This window comes from Misgurnus anguillicaudatus, chromosome 16 (assembly GCF_027580225.2).
Source record: "Misgurnus anguillicaudatus chromosome 16, ASM2758022v2, whole genome shotgun sequence".
NCBI lineage: Eukaryota > Metazoa > Chordata > Actinopteri > Cypriniformes > Cobitidae > Misgurnus > Misgurnus anguillicaudatus.
Window position 1 is genome coordinate 18895045 of NC_073352.2, and position 22113 is coordinate 18917157.

The following is a 22113-nucleotide window of genomic DNA, read 5'->3' on the forward strand; positions in this document are numbered from 1 at the left end:
AAAGCTGTGTTACAAAACATAAGGAAGGGCAAAGGTAATTTAATGCTCGTTTGCATAAAGTGTAATGTAATGCTTAATTTGAAAGCAAATCATGTTTGGGAATGAGTTTATATTCCCCCGTGTTTAGGGTAATTGCTGTAATAATAATAGTTTGGCCAAGGCTGTTAATGTGCAATGGTCTAAATGCTGAATCTAGTGAAACTAGACAAGGCCGTGGACTGAATGCATGCATTTAATACATGCATACTCTTTAAAGAGCCTTTAAATACTGAAATACAAAAATTAAAGCCCTTTAACACTATATATAGAAACTATTAATGTAAATTAAACTGCTATTATCACATAAAACGATTTGCTTTGTAGGCGTACAGTGTAATCTAAGTGCACGATATTCCTTGTTATGAAACGCAGCGTTCGCTGTTTCACAACAGGGTGGAGCGGCCAATGAGAAAGCCTCTCTGCGTGTCACGTGCTTTTATTTATGTAACGCAATGGTGTCAGAAGCGAACCCAGTATTATCCAATGCATGCAAAACGCAGTCTGAGATGTAGGTATTAAGAGAAGCAAACAGATAAATTGTCTGGTCTTCAAAACAGACCGGTCTTTTGTCTTTGCCCTTGCGTTAATGGAGTTTGGAGAAAGCAGGAAAGCCAAACCGACGCGAGACTCGAGCGGAGTGAACCATTCATCATGCACGAAAAGGGAAAACCTTACTCTCAAAACAAAGACTGAGAGATTCTTGGCAATGGATTAACATAGATATTAAATTAATTGTCAGGTAAAAGAGAGAATCGAAAAATATTCGTTATCGGTATTATCTATAAAAGATGTTATTTGACAGAGCTGCCGCGTGATGTAATCGAGTTATTTAACTTTTGAAATCATGTCACTTTACACGGACAGAGGTTAAAGCTATTTATTTCTTGACAAACCGTCTGTGCAACTTTCAGCAGGAAACTGTCACACCGCATAAAACACAAGCATGGATCTGCTGGAGTGTCCGATTTGTCTGTTCCTCATGTGCGAGCCCGTGACCATGATTTGCGGCCACTCGTTCTGCAGGAGATGCACGGACGCGTTCCTGCCGTCACGGTGTCCCACGTGCAAAGAGCGATTAAAACAAAAGGACGCGAAAAACATCAGAAACAACGTCCTGCTTTTCAGCGTCATAGAGAAATGTTGCCCAGAAGAAACCAAAGTGAAGTGCCACATCCAAGAGAAGTTGAAAACGAGCGAATTTACGGAAGCGCTGCGCATCGCGGATGAAGGGATAGAGAAGGGTAAGGATAAACACCTTACGCAACCACCTTGATGTCTGCCCGAAAAACATACATTGTGCAGCTTTTTTGTTTATGCTACTGGACGCATATATGCCCAGACTATGGTTGTGTCTTATAACCTATGTGTTGCCTACATAGGCAGGATCTGGGCATATGGGGCTTGCTGACTAGGGAAGCCCACGTGATGCCCTTAAATGATGTCTGTGTAGGCAGCTCACTAAAGTCTTGTTCTTATTTGCATGGAATGTTAATAACTCGGCAACATTTCACTACTTAGTTTCTGTTGAAACAGACTGTTTGTGAACATAAGTTAAAAGATTTGGTCAATTTTAACATTCACTCCTATGTTTGAATTAAATGATAATTAGTATATTCAAGTGCATGGGTGTAGTTTAACTCATAAAAAAAAGAAATCACAGATGAGATCTCAAATGGAAAATTTTGCTTCAGTCTTATAAATTTTAGGCATCTCTCCTGAGAAAAAGAAACAGAAAAAGAGTTTCTAAGTAATGGAGTATTTTTGTTTCTTCTAAGAAATTTTATGAGAGACATTTGAGATTAACTTGATACTTAAATGAAACACACCTGAGAACTCCATTAAATATTCTGAGCTATCAAAGAGCAATACTTTTCTCCTCTGGGAAGTGTCACGATAGTTCAGGATCTCACTGTGTAGGAAATGCATCAGAAATTATGACGTAATAACACCAAATGCATGTTTTAATTAGATCTCAAACCCCATAAACACAGACTGGCACAGATAATAATGAAAACAAGCTCCTAGTGGCCAGCTTTAAAACCATATGGAGGGGAGACGTTTGAGATCTGAAAGCAGTACTAGATGTTCCAGTACTAGTAGTATTTTACCAAAGCGTAGGCTAGTTGAAGACAGATATAGTCTTTGTGATCCACCTACTCAGATATCAGCTGGAGAGGCTACTGTATCTGTTTGTGAAAGCAAGAGTGATTTCATAAGCTTAGGTCTGTTAAAGGGTTAATTAACAGAGAAAGTGGGTTAAAACATGTTGGGAGAGGATAGGCTATACTTGTATAACACTCAGATATTTTCAACAAAGATACATAATGGACCTGCAGTGCAGACACTGGTGAAATAACAGGTGCCTCTATAGACAAAGGAGATTTTTAATCATATAAAAGACTGTAGGAAAATGTATGAGAATCATTTGGAATTAATGTGTTTCCCTTTCAGAATGAACTGATGTAGTTTGATAACTGTTCTGCGTCTGTCTGTCTTGTTTTCTGTTTTTGCTAATATTGGGATTTTTTCGCAAATGTATAGCATTGCTCTAAACAGTAATTTTGTCATTTTGTCCTTTGCTTATGTATCATTTTACACTCATTGAATGAGTGCCATTATCTGTCTTGTAAGATTTAGAGGCAGAACAGAGGCGTCTGTCATCTCCTTGAATTCTAGAGGTGGTTTCTTGTACGCTAAGTGTTTTGCCCCAAATGCACCTTCCTGTCTTGTGTAACCAAGGATCTGATGATATAATCTGCTTTTATTGGCAACAGTCCTGGTCCTTATGTACCTTCTGAATTGCATAAATGCAAATTGTATCTCTCTTTATTCTTTCTAGGAATGTTAAATTTCCAGTTACTGACTCACGTCTTTGTCCCCATGTTTTGATTGATCGTATTCACCTTTTCCATTGTTTAACTATGCATAACACTGTTTTGTTATGCACCAACCACCACATGATATAACAGTTACATATATGTTAATACTCTGGAATCGAGAGGTTGATAGAAGGTCTGATATTAATGTGCAGTAAAAGAAATCAAGTGAAAGTGATAAAAAAAAGTTGCTCCCTTTTTTTGCTAAACACAGAAAATCTGTTTGAAATAAGAAAGGGGATAAAACACATTTGTAACTGTACATATCTTGCCAGCCCCTGATGATGTGAGCCTGAAGGTATGGCGGGCCGAAGCCTGCATGGGCCTCCGCCGCTTTTCTGACGCCCTCTGTGACCTGGATGACCTCTGCTGTGTACGCCCCAACTGGACTGAGGTAAGGGATGTTTGACTGACTGTGTGGTTCATTAATATTGTCTATAGCATACACTGATTACTGTTTCAGTGATCCAAAGTAAGTCACCTTGGATAAAGCATCTGCCTATATGTAAATGTTTAGGGTTGGTGTTGCTTGCACCTGCTATCTGCTCTGTGTCAGTTTCACTTTTGCTTTTATTATGATTCATACGTCTAACATGTGATTCATGACTAACATATAGTTACATAGTTGTGGTTTGTTGACTGGTATGGGCAGGGCACACTGTGATATTTGCCATGGCCCCCATAATAGGAGAAATACTATTTAAATGTTTATTGCTTATATTTTTAAGAATTAAATGCCATAATTCTTTATGTTTGACAAGTCATACTTGACAGTTAAGAGAACAAGTTGCTTTTCTATTTTCATTGGTGCTTGAGTAATCAGTGTTTGTAATCTGTGTTTTTAGGGTTTCTTTCTTAAAGGGAATGTGCTTCTTGAAATGGGCAGACAGACTGAAGGTCTCATTCAGTTTTACCGTTGCCTGAAACAGCAGCCTGACTTCACCCCTGCTAAACAACAGATTAAGACGGTGGGTCTTAGAAAGAGTTATCACACTTTATGTAGTTTCACTTTAAAAACGTTCTGCCTGGCTTTGTGTCCCACTCACTTTTCTATGATTGACAGCCTACTTTTGCTAGCTTGCTACTACTGCAGTTTTGGCACAAATACAGCTTCCCAAGCCGTTTTTTAGGCACATTGTGTGTTTATTCACGTCACAGATACCCAAACAATCTCACAAGCACAACAATAAACATTTTTACCCATAAAGGAAGCATATATAAATATATAATTTGCAAACACAGACATATCGTTCTCAGCTAGTACAAGTTTTTTTTAACAGAGAATTGCACGTTAAATAATGCACTTACTGCTGCCTACGATGAACACATATTATTAATACAATACCTGTGTCTTTCTAACACATATGCTGTCGTGTATACTGTATATAGTGTTATCAATATGCATCCATATTGCGCAATGTAATTAAAAGAAAACCCCACTGTTTTTCAATATTTTACTATGTTCTTATCTCAACTTAGATGAATTAAAACATACCTATCTTTTTTCAATGCGTGCACTTAATCTTTGTACAGCGTGTTATGAATGTATTAGCATTTAGCCTAGCCCCATTTATTCCTTAGGATCCAAACAGGGACGAATTTATGGCACTTTTCCATTGCATAGTACCCCACAGTTTGGTTTAGTTTGGGTCAGGTCAGCTCGGGTGGGATTCCAAGGGATCCGAGCTGATACCAAACGTGACGCAAAAACACCATAGATCACTGATTGTCTGAGAGAATCGTCACTACCAGCGTCATCGCTATAATGTAAAGATTAGCTTTACCTTAGTGCTAGCTTGCAAGCAAACATGTTGTCATCTGTGCTTTGCTATAAGTTCCCAAACTCCCTTTTAGCGATGAAAAACATCCACAGGTTGAGAACCAGGAACACCATACCAATTTTTTCCAGACTTGCAGTTTGTAGCGGCACATTTACAGCACTTCAACCTCGGCGCACAGTGACATCATCACTTCTGAGTTTGGAGTACTCCCCCTATCGTTCAAACTTTCTCAGACGTCGAAGTGCTGCAAAATGAGTGCTCTTCCGTCATACAATATAGTTCTCATTTTTTCGGCTTAAAACTCACCACGTTTTGTGCCACCATACCTACTCATGTAACTACTCATGTAACAGTCTTTAAATATGGAAAACATGGAAGTGTTTGGTGGCTTCTAAATTCATCCCTGTTTGGATCCTAAGGAATGAATGGGACTAGGCTAAATGCTAACACATTCACAGCACACTGTACAGAGATTAAATGCACGCATTGAAACGAGATAGGCATGTATTAATTAGTCTAAGTTGAGGTAAGAACATAGTAAAATATTGAAAAACGCAGTGTTTTCCTTTAAAAACTCAGCGATGAATGGATCGTAACTAGTTTCAAAATAGTATTTAAATGAAACACGTTACTTACAGTTGGATTCGTGTTTAGTCCAAATCAGTTGGCATATAGGTCAGTGCTGATATCTGTCAAAAATAAACAATTCATTTCTCTCTGACATCGGGATCCTTCAGAAGCATTGCAAAGATGCTCATTTTCCACAGCCAGCAATAGCACAATATTTTGCAGACATCACAAACTTACTGTTATTACAATCTTATTATGATTGTAAACAACTACTCCTTTAGATCCATTTGAGTTGCTCCTCTGACTGAACACAAGTGGTACATCTATCAATGTACATCACTAATCCAGCCAATTAAAAAGGAGGGCGTTTAAAGCTATGCAACTTGCAGGATGTATTAATGATACCAATACTTGCTGTATGTCAAATGTCCAAGGCAAATTTGATCCCTAATGTCATGATTCTATAAATAAATTATAAATTATGTTTTACATTACTCCTTCATTAATCTATGTGCAGATCTTGGAAGCAGAAGGCATGGCTGTACCAGAAGAAGTCCCACGTATCTTGCATGTTGTGTCTGAGTACCTGCAAGAGCCCTGTCCTATCACCAACTCTGTGAGCCCCTCATGCACAGATGGCCTGCGCTACCTCCACAACACCTCTGAAACTGATTCTGACCAGGTGAGATGAGTTTACAACACTAGTGCTATTGTCTTAAAGGTCACGTTCTTTCTGATCCCATTGATAAAGCTCAAAGTTCACTGCCAGACGATATATTTTCTTTAAAAGAATTTGCCTTTCAAAGCCTACAGGGAAGGGCTGGTTTGGACTACAGCCCTCTACTTCCTGCTTTAATGATGTCACTAGAACAGTTTTTTACCTAAACTCCGCCCACATGAATATGTCAGTCGCCAGCTAAGCTAACGGCAAGCTAAGATGCTATTGCATCTCAACAAACTAAACAGAACTCGATACGTATTTCTGAATGAGGGACGTTATAGAACAAGGAAGACATCGGCCTGTTTTGAGGACAGTGAAAACAGCGCTATACAGATAAGTAAATTGTTTGAAAAATACTGCGTTTTTTATACACATGAAACATGAACACATGTTATATTGCACACTGTAAACACAATCAAAGCTTCAAAAACACAGAAAGAACGGGAGCTTTAAAAACTAGTGCACATTTGAAATCTTGTGTTGGAATGATAAATTATTGGTAACGGTTTTTGTTCATTGTTTGCCTATTCATTGTCCAGAATGCAACTAAATTAAAGCACGTCACCAGTGGCGAGTGCTGTCTGAGCCTGTGCCAGGCGGTGTCCTTCCTTCCTACTGCTGAGGATGATGAAGAGCTGATGATGAAGAGCGAGGAAAAACATAACACAGGCAATGCAATAAATGACATGTGCATTTACCGTTACTGTATACATAAATACATTTTTAATATTGAATCTAGTTATTATTGTAATGAAGTTTTAATTTATAATTATAAATGCATGATGTACATTTTGAATATTGCGTAATATTACAACGACATAACTCGATACTATGTAGTAAGTCGTAGACGTAGTTTTAAAATAAGTCATTATGAGCACGCATTCCTACTCAAACTTGTATATTTTGTAGGCATGTGCAGTGTGGATAGAGAGTCATGCCTCAGTATTCTGACTTTGGCTGATTTTGAGTGCCCTCTCTGCATCAGGTCAGTAGGAATTTAAAATGTGTCCTGCTTTTTTACCCTTTTCATATTTGTGTGATATACATTGCGAGTAGTTTGACACAGCATTTCCTTATTTTGAAATTGCTATATATCTTAAAGATTGTTCTATGAGCCAGTGACCACACCCTGTGGACACACCTTCTGCAAAAACTGCATAGAGAGAAGTCTGGACCATAACCTACGCTGTCCACTTTGCAAACAACCACTGCAAGAGGTACCTCTAAAACATAGACGGAAAGTTTACAGAAAAATGGCAAACATTAAGGTGTATGTCTCAGCATATCATTTCCTATTTACAGTATTTTAAGAACAGGAAATACAACCCCACGGTGCTGTTGCAGGAGATCACATCCCGCCTCTTCACTCAGCAACTGGCTGAGAGGAAACAGGTGCATGAGGCAGAGATGGCAGAGCTCTCGAAGTATGCTACCCCTTGCCATTTTTAACAAACCAAATTAATGTTTTACAATTGTACTGCAATAACAAAGCACCGTTAGTAGGCACTATAATAGAACAACATGTCCAAAGTGGTTTTCTGCTTAATAAAATTGTATGGTATTCAAATAGGAACCATAATTAAGAAGACATCTATAAATTGTATAAGCAGAACTACTATTAATTTTGTATCTCTTATCTGTAGTTTAACCAAGGACATCCCAATCTTTGTGTGCACGGTGGCATATCCTGGCATACCATGTCCTCTGCACATCTTTGAGCCTCGATACCGTCTAATGATGCGTCGATGCATGGAGACGGGCACCAAGAAGTTTGGCATGTGCAGCTATGAGCATGGAAAAGGGTACATATTAAAAAGTTGTAGTCAGTTTGGGGGTTATGCTTTTTAGTGTGCCATTACTGTAACATACTAGGTCTTTTTTTACACTGTGCTTAACTCTTCGATATCTTTGCTTTGTACCCCACTTTTAACTCGCACTTGCTATTTACTGTAGAAGCTATCACCGCATTTTATCTAGTGGTCTTAGACTATTAAGGAAATGAGTTACTCATATTTTAATACCAAAAACTTTTACAGCTTTGCAGATTATGGCTGCATGTTAGAGATTCTGGATCTGGATCTGCTTCCTGATGGCCGCTCCTATGTGGATACAGTGGGAAGGAGTCGCTTCCGGGTGCTCAGAAGAGGAAAAAGAGATGGCTACCATACTGCAGATATAGAGTACATGGAGGACCATAAGGTCAGAGGTCACACATGGCGAAATTCAAACTAAAATAAAAACATAGGATCAATAACAGCTGATCTGAAGCTAAATAAGGATGCAAGATATTCTTGATGTAAAAAACAGAAGTCTTGGTTGTAATACAGAAGCAACTAAGACAATAGAGAGCTGCATGGATGACATTGCAGTATTGGTTCCCTCGACACAAAAAGTCAGTGGGATTTACCATATAGGCTTTGGGATTGTCAAAAAAACAAGTTCTGGGATCAACAAAAGGTTACTTACACTCTTTGTACATCTAGATAACCTTAAAAATTTAACGAAATTTGAAGTCTAACTGCATTTACTAGAAATTAAAAGCTAACCTATACCTAACCGGGCATGGCGGAAGTGACATCTTTGGTACCCATGAATAGGAGCTTGACGATTTATGGCAACAGTGAGGAGAGGGAGGTCTCTGCAGAACAAAAAGAGGCGTTTCCCAATTTTGGTGCGTTTTCAAACTAAAATAGGTGTTTTTCCACCTCTTTGTCTGATTGTATTCCCAAATGCATTTTTGAAAAGAAGGTCTCTGTGGAACAAAAAGAGGCATTTCCCAATTTTCAAACTAAAATAGGTGTTAAAAAATAATGATGTATGGCTTTTCATGGCTTCCGTCCCTTTTTGATTGGATGGTTAAAAATGCCTTATCCCAGTTTGAAAACGCACCAAAATCGGGAAACGCCCCTTTTTTGTTTCGTGAATCTGGGGCAAAAATGTAAGGCCCTGGGAAGTTTTTGAAAATATACATGCATGTACAGGTCATTGAAAGTGCTTGAATCTATTTTGAAGCTTGAAGCTTATTTTCTGGAAAAAAAAATCCATATTATTCCCTGTCTAGTGACTTTTTAAGCACACATGCTAAACTTTAAATGCTTATATCTTCTGTATGCAAATGTTGATTCATACCAAAATGCTTTTTTGCATAGTTGTGTTTGACACATGAAAACGTCTTATGTTACGTATGTTGTTCCCTGAGAAGGGAACGAGACGCTGCGTCTCCCTTGCCATACTTCCTGCGTCCCTGTAACGCCGTCTTGGGCAATATTTCAGATATACTTTCTGCACCCTGTCTTTGTCATAAAGCCTCACCATTGGTTGAATTTGATATACACATTCAGACGCACTTTCTCCTGGAGGCTTCCCCAAAGTGTCAACGCAGTGACGCAGCACTGTAACAATGTATCTTAAAAGGTAACACGATGTAACCTTGCTCTTACTTGAAATGTGTCCCCATATTTAGTCCTTGAATTTGAGGGTATTGGACCTGGAAAGTCCTTGAAAGGTCATTGAATTTGAAGGTAGCAAAGGTGTGTGAACCCTGCGTAAAAGAAATCGCTCAGAAAGTGATCCCACTGATATCATTCATTATATAATACGTCATCCTTGCAACTCTCTAATGTCTATTTTGGCTATTGTTGTTACGATTACTCTTGAATATGGGTTCCACCAGATGTATTTCATTCCAGTACTTAATTCCTGAAAACTTTATAAAATACAGTCATTAAAAAAGGTTCAGACAGTCATTGCAATTAAATTAGCATTAATGAACTATTAATGCTTCGGGCAAGTTGATCTAAACAACAGTAGTTTATGTTAAAACATTTAAATTTATTAGTTCTCCCCTTTGGTTATGTGTCTTCCCCCTCAAAAACAAACAAAAAAAAACAGTGTCAAGATAGATCATTTAAAGAAAAGTGCGTATGCATGATTCATGAGGGTGTTTATTATTGCCTTCACAAGCTGAATCCCATTTGTGTGATGGATTGCTTATAATCACATTATGTTTGAAACCCTTTGTTAGTACTTTAAATTTTTGATGTCAAGTAAACACTTAACGATCATTAGTGTTAATTGTCAATGCATTCAGCTAACATTAGGAAGTCGAAATTGTGATTAATCACATGCAAGTAAACTGATTATGCAAGCATTATTTGGTCCTCTGGTAATGCATGAGATAAAGTGCAGGAGGCAGAACCTAAATCACAACTCTATGTAATCGTAAAACTTCAGACTGCATGTTTTTCCGCTTTAGGTGGAAGGTGCAGAGCTGGAATTACTGCAGCATCTCCATGACAGCGTGTATCAGCAAGCGAGGGAGTGGTACCACCGTCTGAACAGTCGCATTCAAGAGCAGATCAGCCACCAGTACGGCATGATGCCCGAGAAAGACGACGACATACAGGTCAGGGCACGTGCACAGAATCTTGCATTTATTATCGGTAACACCAAAACATCTACACATGCCGAATAGTAATGTCCTAATGAATATGAATGTGTTTTTGTTCATTGCAGGGGTCTGCAAATGGGCCAGCCTGGTGCTGGTGGCTGCTCTCTGTGCTGCAATTAGATCCGTCCTATCAGACTACGGTTCTGTCTCTTAATTCCCTCAAGGACAGACTAGGTCATCTACGTATTGTACTAGAATACTTCTCTCAAGGCTAACACAGAGACTCATATTATAGGCTCATATCGTTCCTCTTTGTCATCACGTCCATGTGCAGTACTATGGAAGATATGAACTGGTTTTTACTGCGAGTTCAAACAAAACTTACAGTAAAACCAGTTCATATCTGATCACTGATTATAATACTTAAAATTTCTCATGCTTGGTTATGCAATACTTTGCAAGACTATGGTGTGGGAGCACAATGTTATGAAATGTCTATCTAGTTATGGATAGTTTGGTATATAATGTAAATTAATTTTTTTATGGGCTGTACAGCTACTGAATTAGTCATCTTAACTAATTCCTGCTACTTGAGTTAAGAACCAATCAAAGACTCTCAACATCGAACAGCTGTTTATTGGTTCACGCTGTTTGGTTGATTAAATGTGACAATGGATGCCAAATACAGCAGCTGATGCAGTTCATACCAACAGCTAGTTTTGTTGAGGTATACATGTGAGATTTAAATGTGCCAGTGCTGTTAGGGCCCTGGCCAGAATTTTAAAACACGCAGCTCGCATTTGTGGCCGGAAGCCAAGCGGTTTACTACGCAAGATTGATGGACGAATACAGTAGGAGCTCTATGACTATGCATGAATGAAACGCTCTCACTACTCAGCTGTGTCACAATTTCAGCCACGATCATTATATGTTTCTCTAGACCTTGACATTTGATGTCGATTATATAGCTAGCAATAATTATAACAGTATTTCTCAATATGAGAAACTAATACCATGATAGAAATGACATAAAATAGACTTTTTGTTGCAATATTGTAAATGAATGAATAATTCAGCTTTGTTTTTCTCAGTGTTAAATATGTTTTAAGCTTGCTGGCATGATATAGAAGAGCAGAGAGGCAGAGATTAAAGCAGTAAGTTATTTGTTTAGTATTGAACCATAGATACATTAGTCTTATAAAACTGTTTTTGAAGCCATGTAAAGGTTTAAGCTGGTGTGCATGTAAGTTAATACGCCTCAATTTGTATCTCTGAACTTTTCAATGCCAGTGATATTGGACTGTTTTTTGTGATTGTGCCTTGTGTTTAGCCTTAATCTGGTTTCAGATGCTTTTTTAAGGATTTGATATTTTTTATTTTCTCACTGTTTTAGTGGTGGGTTATGATAAATTTAATGCTGTTACTCACTCCTATGTATCTTAGTTTATTAATCAACGTCCAACAAGGTTTAACAGGCATTCAACAACACTTTATTCATTCAAAAGTCTCAGATTTGATTTTGTGCACTGTTCTGATTTTGTACTTATATCGTTTTATTTTATTTGTTTTAAACCGGTCACTAGTAACAGGAAGTTTGTTTGCACCCATACTTTTAATGCAGTGTTTAACTGTTTACTAACATCTACTTTTGATAGGAACAGCAATTTGCGCATTAACATACATTTAGAGATTCCCAGACCACTGGGTCAGGATTATATTCTTCTTTACATTAGAGAATACTGTGATACAGAGAGATGTGTATACAATTCATGTAAATCTTTATGAAAGGTACGCGGCTAAGATTGACTATTTAAATTAAATTCAGTAATTTAATTAATAGAAAATACCTTTCATGCGCAGGATACACAGAACTGTTGCTGTATCTGTCAGTAGATGTTACAAACATGTGTATTAGTTGTTGTGTCATAACTGACATCATATTGAAATTTGTTGCTTTGAGTACAACTGCAATCTTGGAGAAAAACTTTATTCCTAAGTCTTATAAATAAGGAGATAGGTGGTACTATAGCCACCGCTTGACCAGTCTAAGATTAGGCTATTAAGAGAAACTTTGGTTAGGTTTATTTGACAAATATAGATTAGTCAAATTAGTATCCCAGGCTATACAATGTATTGTTAATGATTTCTCTTTAAATTAAGAGGCAAAATACATTCTGTCCGATAAGTTTTACTTGCACTTTAAATGAATGGTGAAATTTCATGATTAGTATTTCTATTTTTTGGTCACAAATTTTTCTTAATGTTATGTATTGATGTGTGGATTTAGGGCAGCCTTAGCCAAACTTCTTATAATTTTGCCACTTTTTTTTCTGGTAATAGGTTATACCATAGAATAAAGGTGAAAAATATATTACTAGAAGTATCTCTCTGTGTGTGTATATTATGGGCAACCACTAGATGGCGTCATACAATCACCAAACATTTTATTTTAAGGTTTCATTTTAGCATGCACCAATAGATGTTTATTTGTTTTTTTCTGAAACAGCTAAAATTATGGTATTTTTTCCATATTTAACGTTTTAAAATATCAAAACGATTCAAGTGTATCAGTGTAACAAATATGTTGTTCATGTCTGCATGGTCTATATATATATATATATATATATATATATATATATATATATATATATATATATATATATATATATATATATATATATATATATATATATATATATATATATATATATATATATATATATATATATATATATTAAGTCCATGGCTTTAAACCAAATTGGGAAAAAATATTTAATAATTAATTGGAAATCAGACATCCTATTGATTGCATCCATTAACAGATGTAAAGTATACAATTTTACTGCTGTTACATCATAATCACATCATAATTATGACTTTTGCATATAATTTTTTTTTCTGAACTTTGTGCTTACAAGTTTAGTTGAGCAACTGTAATTCATAATTTATTAATCATATCAGTAAGCCAGCTACACGGGTCTTATGCAAATACGTTTAAACATCGAAGCGACTTGAAGTGTATGAATCGTTCAATGTGAACATCAAAGCCTATTACAAATACATGCAGGAAAGCAGTACGCTAAGCTAAGCTTATCTGATCCATCACCCAACTTCAAACTTTCTGCCTATTGAATTTTGAGTAAGAATGACAGGACAGCTATTTTGCAGTTATAAAAACCTGCTGCGCGTGCTATCCTGAAAACGTGAGGGTGTTCAGGGCTCCAGACTAACTTTTTTCACTAGGAGCACAATGGCCCCCAACTAAAAATTTTTGGGGGCGCAACCAGAAAATTTAGGGGCACATACACTGAAAAAAATGATTCATTGAATTTAATACATTTTTTTAAGGTAAGTGGTTGCAATCAATTTATTGAAGCTACATTTAAACAAAAAAGATTAGTAACGTAAAATAAAATATAAAACTTTTGTTTGGATGTAGCTTAGATGGATTGATTGCAACCACTTACCTTAAAAGATTGATTAAATTCAATGAATCATTTTTTTCAGTGTACCGTAAATCAACATGCTAACCAAATATTCACATTTCTACTAAGTAATACACTGTATTACTAATAAATACTTTGATGATAGATGCAGACGTGCTGTTTAAAATTCAGCGTCACATCACAAAAAAAGGTCACATTTTTACTGGTCGCACATGCGACTGGATGTAAAATTAAGTGGCACACTCTCAAATTTTAGTGGCAAAATGCCACCATTTGGTGGCAGTCTGGAGCCCTGGTGTTACCTGAAAAAGACATCGCTGGCCTGTGCAATTTATCGTTTTTGATTCAAACAAATACAAAAACAAGATAATTGAGGAAGAACAGTATTGTGCGATTAAAATATAAATTGCTTGCTGCTGGACCGATGTGTTTGTATTGTACTTCGAAGGCTGATTCCAGTGACATGAAAGAAGTTGTGGGTGAGTTTTGGTCTGCTTCAGGCATGGTTCTTGTATTCTTTAGGCTAGCAGCTTAAGGGACATTTAAGGGGTGGGGCCCCTGTATGTGGGCCACGACAACAGCCTGAATTCAACCAGGTAAGGCCCATAACCAATTTGCCATCTGGTAGCCTACTGCAACACTTACTTAATAAAAAGGTTAAATAAATGCATGTTTTCAAAATCACAAGTAATTGTGTTAAATAACCGTGATTAAGATATTTACCAAAATAATTGGGATTATGACTGTGCCCATAACTGAGCAGCCCTTTCGCTATGTGCGGATGAAATCCACATGATGTGATATGTGGTAAGTTGGAGTGGTTTTTTTTAAATAGGGGCAATTGGTTTAGGATGACAATGTAATTTTCAGGCAGTAATTTCAGGCAACAAGGATTATGCCAATGCCACTCATCGCCTGTCAAACAAATGCCTTTGTGTTACCATAGAAACAACCCCCGACAAGAGGAAGCGGCAAATTACGTTTTATTTAGGTTTTACACAAAGGCTGCTTCCGAAATCTCTAAAATGCTGCCTTCGGATACAGCCTTCCAAGGCAGGAAAGCTTCAAGGCACGTCCAAATCCGATGTTCGCTTTACTTCCTGATTGCTGAGATACCTTCATCCAGTGGTGGAGCCCTTATGCAACAAACATATACTGCAGTATATTGGAAAATATAATGTAATATATTAGGCAATATATTACCATATATCGGATTTAATATTTATATTTCCCAATATATTGTAATATATGCATAGAAAATATCATGTAATATATTAGGCAGTATATTCCCATATATAGGATTTAATATGTATATTTTCCATTATATTGCAGTATATGAATAGACCATACATGTATATATTGATACAAAATATATTGTAACCAAGACCAAAAAGGGCACTATGTTTTTCCATGTAATAGTTTGTCTTTATATGATTTAATATACTGCAATATATGCAGGGGCGTCGCTAGATCCCTTTTATTGGGGCACATGCCCCAGTGTAAATCTTTTGTGTCCCGGTGTAAATCTCAAGTTTAAATTTTAGCAGTTAACTAGTGTATTCCTATACAAAGATAATCACGGCAAAAACGGATCTATATGCAATGTAGTTACCCAATTTACGCTTGTAAAAGCGACGAAGCAGTCGCATTGACTCGTGCACACACGTATCCATGTCCATGCACGTCTTTGCGTTCATCTGCACACAACCGCATTCAAAAGGTGACGCCAAGCGAGTTAGCTTATGAAAACATGACTAGACTAAAGTAAGTTTCTAAATAATAATAATATTCTTATTTTGACTCGATCATTATTGGCTTCTTTAGATGAACATGTTTTGTGCAAAGCAGGGAAAGCGAAGCAGACAAGAGAGATGATGAGTTTTAAGGAGGTAAGACAAACTACATCCTCACCCGATCAGGTCTGAAACATTAGAGGAAAAATCTCAGGAAAACCTCGTCAAGTCTGTAGAATTGAATTGTTGCTGAGACAGATGTAAGATGTTCTTAAGATTATCTAAGTGTACTTCACTGTGCTATTTTGAGGCACCATGAATATGAACTAACATGCACTTTTAACATACTATCCCTGTATAAAAAAACGTATTTAGTTAACACTTGTATTAATCTTGAACACAACTTTTATACAAAGATGGGTTCAAGTTTACTACAAGTGGTACATAAATACATTTTTTAAATACATTTTTAGCACATTTTAGTTCATATTTATGGTGTCTCAAAATAGCACAGTGAAGTACACTAAGATGATCTTAAGAACATCTTAAGAAGTACTAAAGACGAATTTTTAGTATATTAAGTACAAAATTAGTGTGCGAAAATAAAGCACTTTAAATACACCATGGAAGTGTACTACTTTTTCACCTTGGTTAACACATGAGTCAGTTTTGGTGAACTGTTACTTCAAAACTCTACACACAAATCCTTACATTTCTCAGTGCTTACACCATCTGGTCATATGGAAAGCACTAGCATTCAATACTGTTCACTCAAGTCAGCACAGCTTAGCAAACAATTACCAAGCTGGAAACACTAAAAGTCAAAATTGAACACACAGCAATCAGATCCTTCAATAGATACATAAAAGGGCCTGAATCTGTTCATTGAGCTTTGAAACAACGGATCCACAGAGAAACGAAGGAACAGGCCGAGGAAGAGGAGGAGAGGAAGAGGAGGAGGGAAAGAAGAAGGACGTGGCGAAGGAGGAGAAAGAGGACACGGCGAAGGAGGAGGGAGAGGACATGATGAAGAAATAGGTCGAGGAGGAGTAGGAAGAGGAGGAGGGAGAGGAAGAGGCAGAAGAGTAGGGAAAGAAGGAGGACGTGGTGAAGGAGGAGGAAGAGGACATGGTAAAGGAGAAGGGAGGGGACATGATGAAGAAATAGGTCGAGGAGGAGGAGGGAGAGGAATAGGAGGAGGGAGAGGAGGAGGGAAAGGAGGAGGACGTGGTGAAGGAGGAGGAAGAGGACATCCCTACTGAAAAATCCAGCTAAGACCAGCATAAGCTGGTGAGCTGGTTTTAGCTGGTCCCCAGCTTGGTTTTAGCTGGTTTTGCTGGTGTAGGAAGCTGGTTTTGCTGGTGTAGCAAGCTGGTCTAGGTGTGTTTTGGTCGCATTTTAAGCTGGTCTATTTGGACTTAGCTGGTCATGCTGGAATACCAGCTAGCCCACCAGCATGACCAGCTTTGTCAGGCTGGGAGGACCAGCGTAAACCACTTTAAACCAGCTAAAACCAGCTACCAGCTTATGCTGGTTTTAGCTGGATTTTTCAGTAGGGATAGTGGAGGAGGAGGAAGAGGAGGAGGACGTGGTGAAAGAGGAGGAAGGAAATGAAGGGCAAGGTGACAAGCAATTTCAAGGTGAAATACAAGCCACTCTAGTTGACCATGTCCTGGTCCATGGTATGACTATGAGGGAGGCTGAGCAACGAGTAAAGCCTAATTTGAGTCGCTTTACTTATGCCTCCATCTTCAGAGCCTTCAGGGAGGAAAACAGATAGGTGTACTTACAGTAAGACTGCTCTATACAGTAACTTTAGTGTGCATAGACTGTTGGACTATGCTACTGGAACAAAGAAACGCATCAAATTGCCCTCCACACAGACAGACACACCAGCAGATGAATGCAAGGGGTGGACCAGGCAAGAGGATTTTACCCTTGCTGTTTGGCTAGGACCAATATAGCCTGTGATGTGGATGAGATTCTCTGGCCTGACCCAGAACTAAGACGGGATGTTGAGGCGAAATAATAAAAAAATTACAGTTGTGCTGTGTATAGCATGAATGAATAAAAATGTGCTAATGCATACATTGATTGTGTCTTTTTGGTCATGTGAAAAGGTTTTTGAGGGGGAGAACCACAAGCAACTTACCAGTTTTGGATATATTGTTTTGAATTGATTGCACAAGTGTGTAATACTATATTGTAGTGTGTGTGTTTTTGAAAGCTTGTGTGTGTTGTCTGAGGGAAAAGTTTGGTATTTCAGTAAGAGTGAATGGTTTTGAGTGTAGAGCTTCATTTTGACCTGAAAATATGATGTATGGAGTATTGTGTGAGACTTTATGGAATTGTCTTTACTGTTTTGAGAATATGAGGCATAGTTTCAAGAAATGTGTAATAATGTTAGGTATAACGAAGATTATACTTGTATATATGTATCTTTTGCAGTAACTGTTGAACTGTAGAATAGTGGGTTAAGCAAAGGACATTGTATAGAAGTGTTGCACACTTCTTGCACACAGCAGGCTTTCAAAAAAGTCAGCAAAATGAGGGGCCTGTGCCCCAGTAGAGCTTTATATCTAGCAATGCCCATGAATATATGGATGTGCTATGTATGTATGTATGAATGTATGTATGTATGTATGATTTAACAATTTTTACTTTCCAAATAAACAACTACAGCATATTCATGAATATGCATGGCATATAGCCTAAAGAAAATATTGAAGACAAAAATCTGCATTACACAAATAACAGTTTTATTGAAACAGCAGAGACCTTTCTTTCATTTTCTACGTTTGTCAGTACTCTACTCAGCACCGACTGCTTCAACCAGAATGCGTGCCAAAGGCGATGGAGCATAATGCTTGAGTAGGAAGCTGAGATTCAGGCGCGAGGAGAGGACAAGGACACATACCTGTAAGAGAGACTAGCAACAATGAGGCTGATAGGTCCTGAGTCTGACCTATAGTCCTAACTCATACTCCTAATCAGTAGGTGGCGGTAATGCACCTAAAAGTTGTCTGCTAACCACCAGTAAAACTTGAGAAGGAGACTGATCGTTGGCATGCTGCTCTCAACCCAGGAAAAACTTCAAGCTTTACAAGGTACATAGTTTTCAGAGGTGGTGCTTTCCAGTTTTGATTGCATCTCTTCCAGGAGAGATTTTTGTGAACCAGAGGGGAAGGAGTGAGAAGGGAGAGAGTAATCGTTGTTGTTTTGTTCCACAGATGCTGTTTTAAACCAGTTTCCACGGCCGAAGCTGATGTTAGAAAATCCATCAACAGTAGAATATGCGAGCTAAGACACCAGGTGAAGTGCAAAAGCATGGGTATATAAGTCATTTAAATCAGTGAAGAGCCAAGATGGACTCCTAGCCAGGATAAAGGCCTGTTCTTTTGGCAATTTATTTATTTGCTTTTCCACATTGCCAAAGCTCCTTGAAAGTTTGTTTATTATTTATTTATCTATTATTGTCTGTGCATTTTGTTTATATTGTATTTTTAACTGTATAACGGCACTGCTGAAAGTTTGAAATAAATAGACCTTTGTAATTTAAATTGCTTTAATTTATATTTTGTATATTTTCTGTTTTATGTCACTCTTTTAAAATGTAATTTATGTTAATGTAATGCAAGACATTTATGTAATGTAAAGCAAACCACATTGTCTGACCATGTGCAAAACCTCTTGTGGTTGTAATAGGTCTGTTTAGCTCTCTACCTCAAATTAGTTTTAGTATGTGTGCCTGATTAAAAGAAAATAAAGGTGGCTTTTGATAGATTATCCATTAGTCTGTGTTAATATGTGGTATAAATGTGTGTACATATTTTTATGTATATATTTCTATATAATTTTACATATTATTTAAAATATATTCTACAATATAGTAAACATACATGTGACACTATATCTGTACATATATTGTTAATACATTTTTGCATATAAATCGGAATACAATATGGTGGATATTTGTAAATATAATATTGCATATTTTGAGATATATAAACACATATATTATATTCACGTGCAATATATTAAAAACGACAATTATTTATATTTATCAATATACTGCAATAAATTACATATATATAGAATATATGTATCAACATATTACTCATGTATTTTACAATATACTGCAATATATTGCATACATAAAGAATATATGCATCAACATATTACTCCATACATTGCCAATATATACTGCAATATATTACATAGATAAAGAATATATGTATCAACATATTACTCCACATATTGCCAATATATACTGCAACATATTACATACATTTAGAATATATGTATCAACATATTGCTCCATATATTGCCAATATATACTGCAATATATTACATACATAAAGAATATATGTATCAACATATTACTCCATATATTGCCAATATATACTGCAATATATTACATACATTAAGATTATATTTATCAACATATTACTCCATATATTGCCAATATATACTGCAATATATTACATACATAAAGAATATATGTATCAACATATTACTACATATATTGCCAATATATACTGCAATATATTACATACATTAAGAGTATATTTATCAACATATTATTCCATATATTGCCAATATATACTGCAATATATTACATACATTAAGAGTATATTTATCAACATATTACTCCATATATTGCCAATATATACTGCAATATATTACATACATATAGAATATATTTATCAACATATTACTACATATATTGCCAATATATACTGCAATATATTACACACATTTAGAATATATTTATCAACATATTACTACATATATTGCCAATATATACTGCAATATATTACATACATTTAGAATATATTTATCAACATATTACTCCATATATTGCCAATATATACTGCAATATATTACATACATATAGAATATATGTATCAACATATTACTCCATATATTGCCAATATATACTGCAATATAATACATACATATAGAATATATGTATCAATATATTACATACATTTAAAATATATGTATCAACATATTACTCCATATATTGCCAATATATACTGCAATCTATTACATACATTTAGAATATATGTATCAATATATTACATACATTTAAAATATATGTATCATCATATTACTATATTGCCAATATATACTTCAATATATTACATACATTTAGAATATATGCATCAATATATTACTTCATATATTTCCAATATATTATGGGATATATTAAATAGTATAATGAGATGTATTTAATCAATATATGAAAACGGCAATAATTGCAGTATTGTATAATATATTGCAATATATCACTTACATATATATAATATATTTTTATATAATATATCATGATATATATTACTTTGTAAATTTCACAATATATGGAGACACATTAAATATATTGTCATGTAATATATTGAGAAATATATGTTTGTTGCATAAGGGAGTGCAGGATACACGCAGTTATAAGGAGTATACTCACTTCTTTATTAGATACATTTTAAATTTTAATGAATAATATTAATTTCACAATTATCCTTATGCTGAGAACTCAAGCAGAAGAAGTTAAGTGACAATACTGGCCCATTTTAAAGTGAACTAAGACAAGTCACTGTTTATAACACAGGGCATTTAACCTTAGCTGGGCCAGAAAACAGGATCATAAATAAAGGGGGTAAATGTGATTTGAAAGTAGGATGTGATCCTGGATCAACACCATTGTTGTTCCTGGATTAACATTTTCATCAACCAATTCTATGCGTGTTTGTGCACTTGAAATATGATTGGTCGAGCCTGGCCGAGTTTAAATAGTGGCCAAGAAATTGACTGGATCACAAATTGAGTGTAAATAAAGTTATATTTTTACTTTTTACACCTCTTAATTGCATTTTTAACGAGAAATTCATAGTGTAGAAATTCGTATTGTAGCAATGATATTAAGCAGCATCCAAAAATAGTCCCCTTAGTATCTTTCAATAGCAGGGGACTATTTTCGGTTGCTGCGTAATATCATTGTGCCTCCTGCAGCCATGTTACAGCAGCAAAGTCCTTGATTATTACGCCAGAATGAGAGTATAGTTCCTAACCAGATCTGCCTAGAAAATCACAACTTTTAATTTTCTGTCAGTCTTAGTACACAATGTAACTACAAAAGAGTCAAGTTTTAAATAGGAAAAATATTAAAACTCTTATTATTTTAATCCTGTTATTTTTGAGCGCGATGCTAATGGTCTACTCAGATTCAATGGATTATGCTAAGCTATGCTAAAAGTGGTACCGCCAGACCCGGAGATCGGCTGAATGGATTCCAAAACAGTAAAAATCAAATGTTTCACTCTAAGGGAGCTGGAAAATAAACACATTTTCAAATAAAGTGTCCCTTTAATACTCATATTATCTAATTAAATTTCGTCAATGTTTTGGAGCACATTGATTTATGAATATCATTAAGGCTATCATATTTATACAGTACTAAAAATCAAAAACTTACATTTTGTTATTGCACTATAAAAATGATATCATTTGAACTTATATTTTTGTTACTTCAACTTAACAATAAACAATTTCAACTCGTT

At 36.1% G+C, this 22113-nt stretch overlaps 1 protein-coding gene and 1 long non-coding RNA gene across 4 annotated transcripts; both read left to right on the plus strand.

The window, feature by feature from the left end:
- The first annotated feature begins 456 nt into the window (after nucleotides 1-456).
- Nucleotides 457-12342, plus strand: lonrf4 (LON peptidase N-terminal domain and ring finger 4). Of its 2 annotated transcripts, XM_055177977.2 has the most exons (13): nucleotides 457-778; nucleotides 951-1280; nucleotides 3191-3309; nucleotides 3761-3883; nucleotides 5784-5948; nucleotides 6527-6656; nucleotides 6897-6972; nucleotides 7090-7204; nucleotides 7290-7411; nucleotides 7631-7789; nucleotides 8024-8186; nucleotides 10243-10392; nucleotides 10503-12342. In XM_055177977.2, exons 2-13 carry the CDS (start codon nucleotides 983-985, stop codon nucleotides 10650-10652), a joined length of 1770 nt encoding a protein of 589 aa, XP_055033952.1. In that variant the 5' UTR covers nucleotides 457-778; nucleotides 951-982; the 3' UTR covers nucleotides 10653-12342. The 2 variants fall into 2 exon arrangements, with proteins under 2 accessions (XP_055033952.1, XP_055033951.1); XM_055177976.2 differs by having other exon boundaries at nucleotides 457-1280.
- Nucleotides 12343-14976: 2634 nt separating this feature from the next.
- Nucleotides 14977-19342, plus strand: LOC141350047 (uncharacterized). Of its 2 annotated transcripts, XR_012357959.1 has the most exons (3): nucleotides 14977-15712; nucleotides 18362-18663; nucleotides 18787-19342. It is a non-coding gene; the product is annotated as an uncharacterized lncRNA (long non-coding RNA). The 2 variants fall into 2 exon arrangements; XR_012357958.1 differs by lacking the exon at nucleotides 14977-15712 and having other exon boundaries at nucleotides 17489-18663.
- Nucleotides 19343-22113: the final 2771 nt, after the last annotated feature.

Excerpts from the sequence above, each read along its gene's own strand:
- lonrf4 (XM_055177976.2), top strand. The coding sequence starts at position 983 with ATGGATCTGCTGGAGTGTCCGATTTGTCTGTTCCTCATGTGCGAGCCC. Across the intron at positions 3,884-5,783 it reads CTAAACAACAGATTAAGACG|ATCTTGGAAGCAGAAGGCAT; the intron begins GTGGGTCTTAGA and ends ATCTATGTGCAG. Across the intron at positions 7,790-8,023 it reads AGCTATGAGCATGGAAAAGG|CTTTGCAGATTATGGCTGCA; the intron begins GTACATATTAAA and ends AAACTTTTACAG.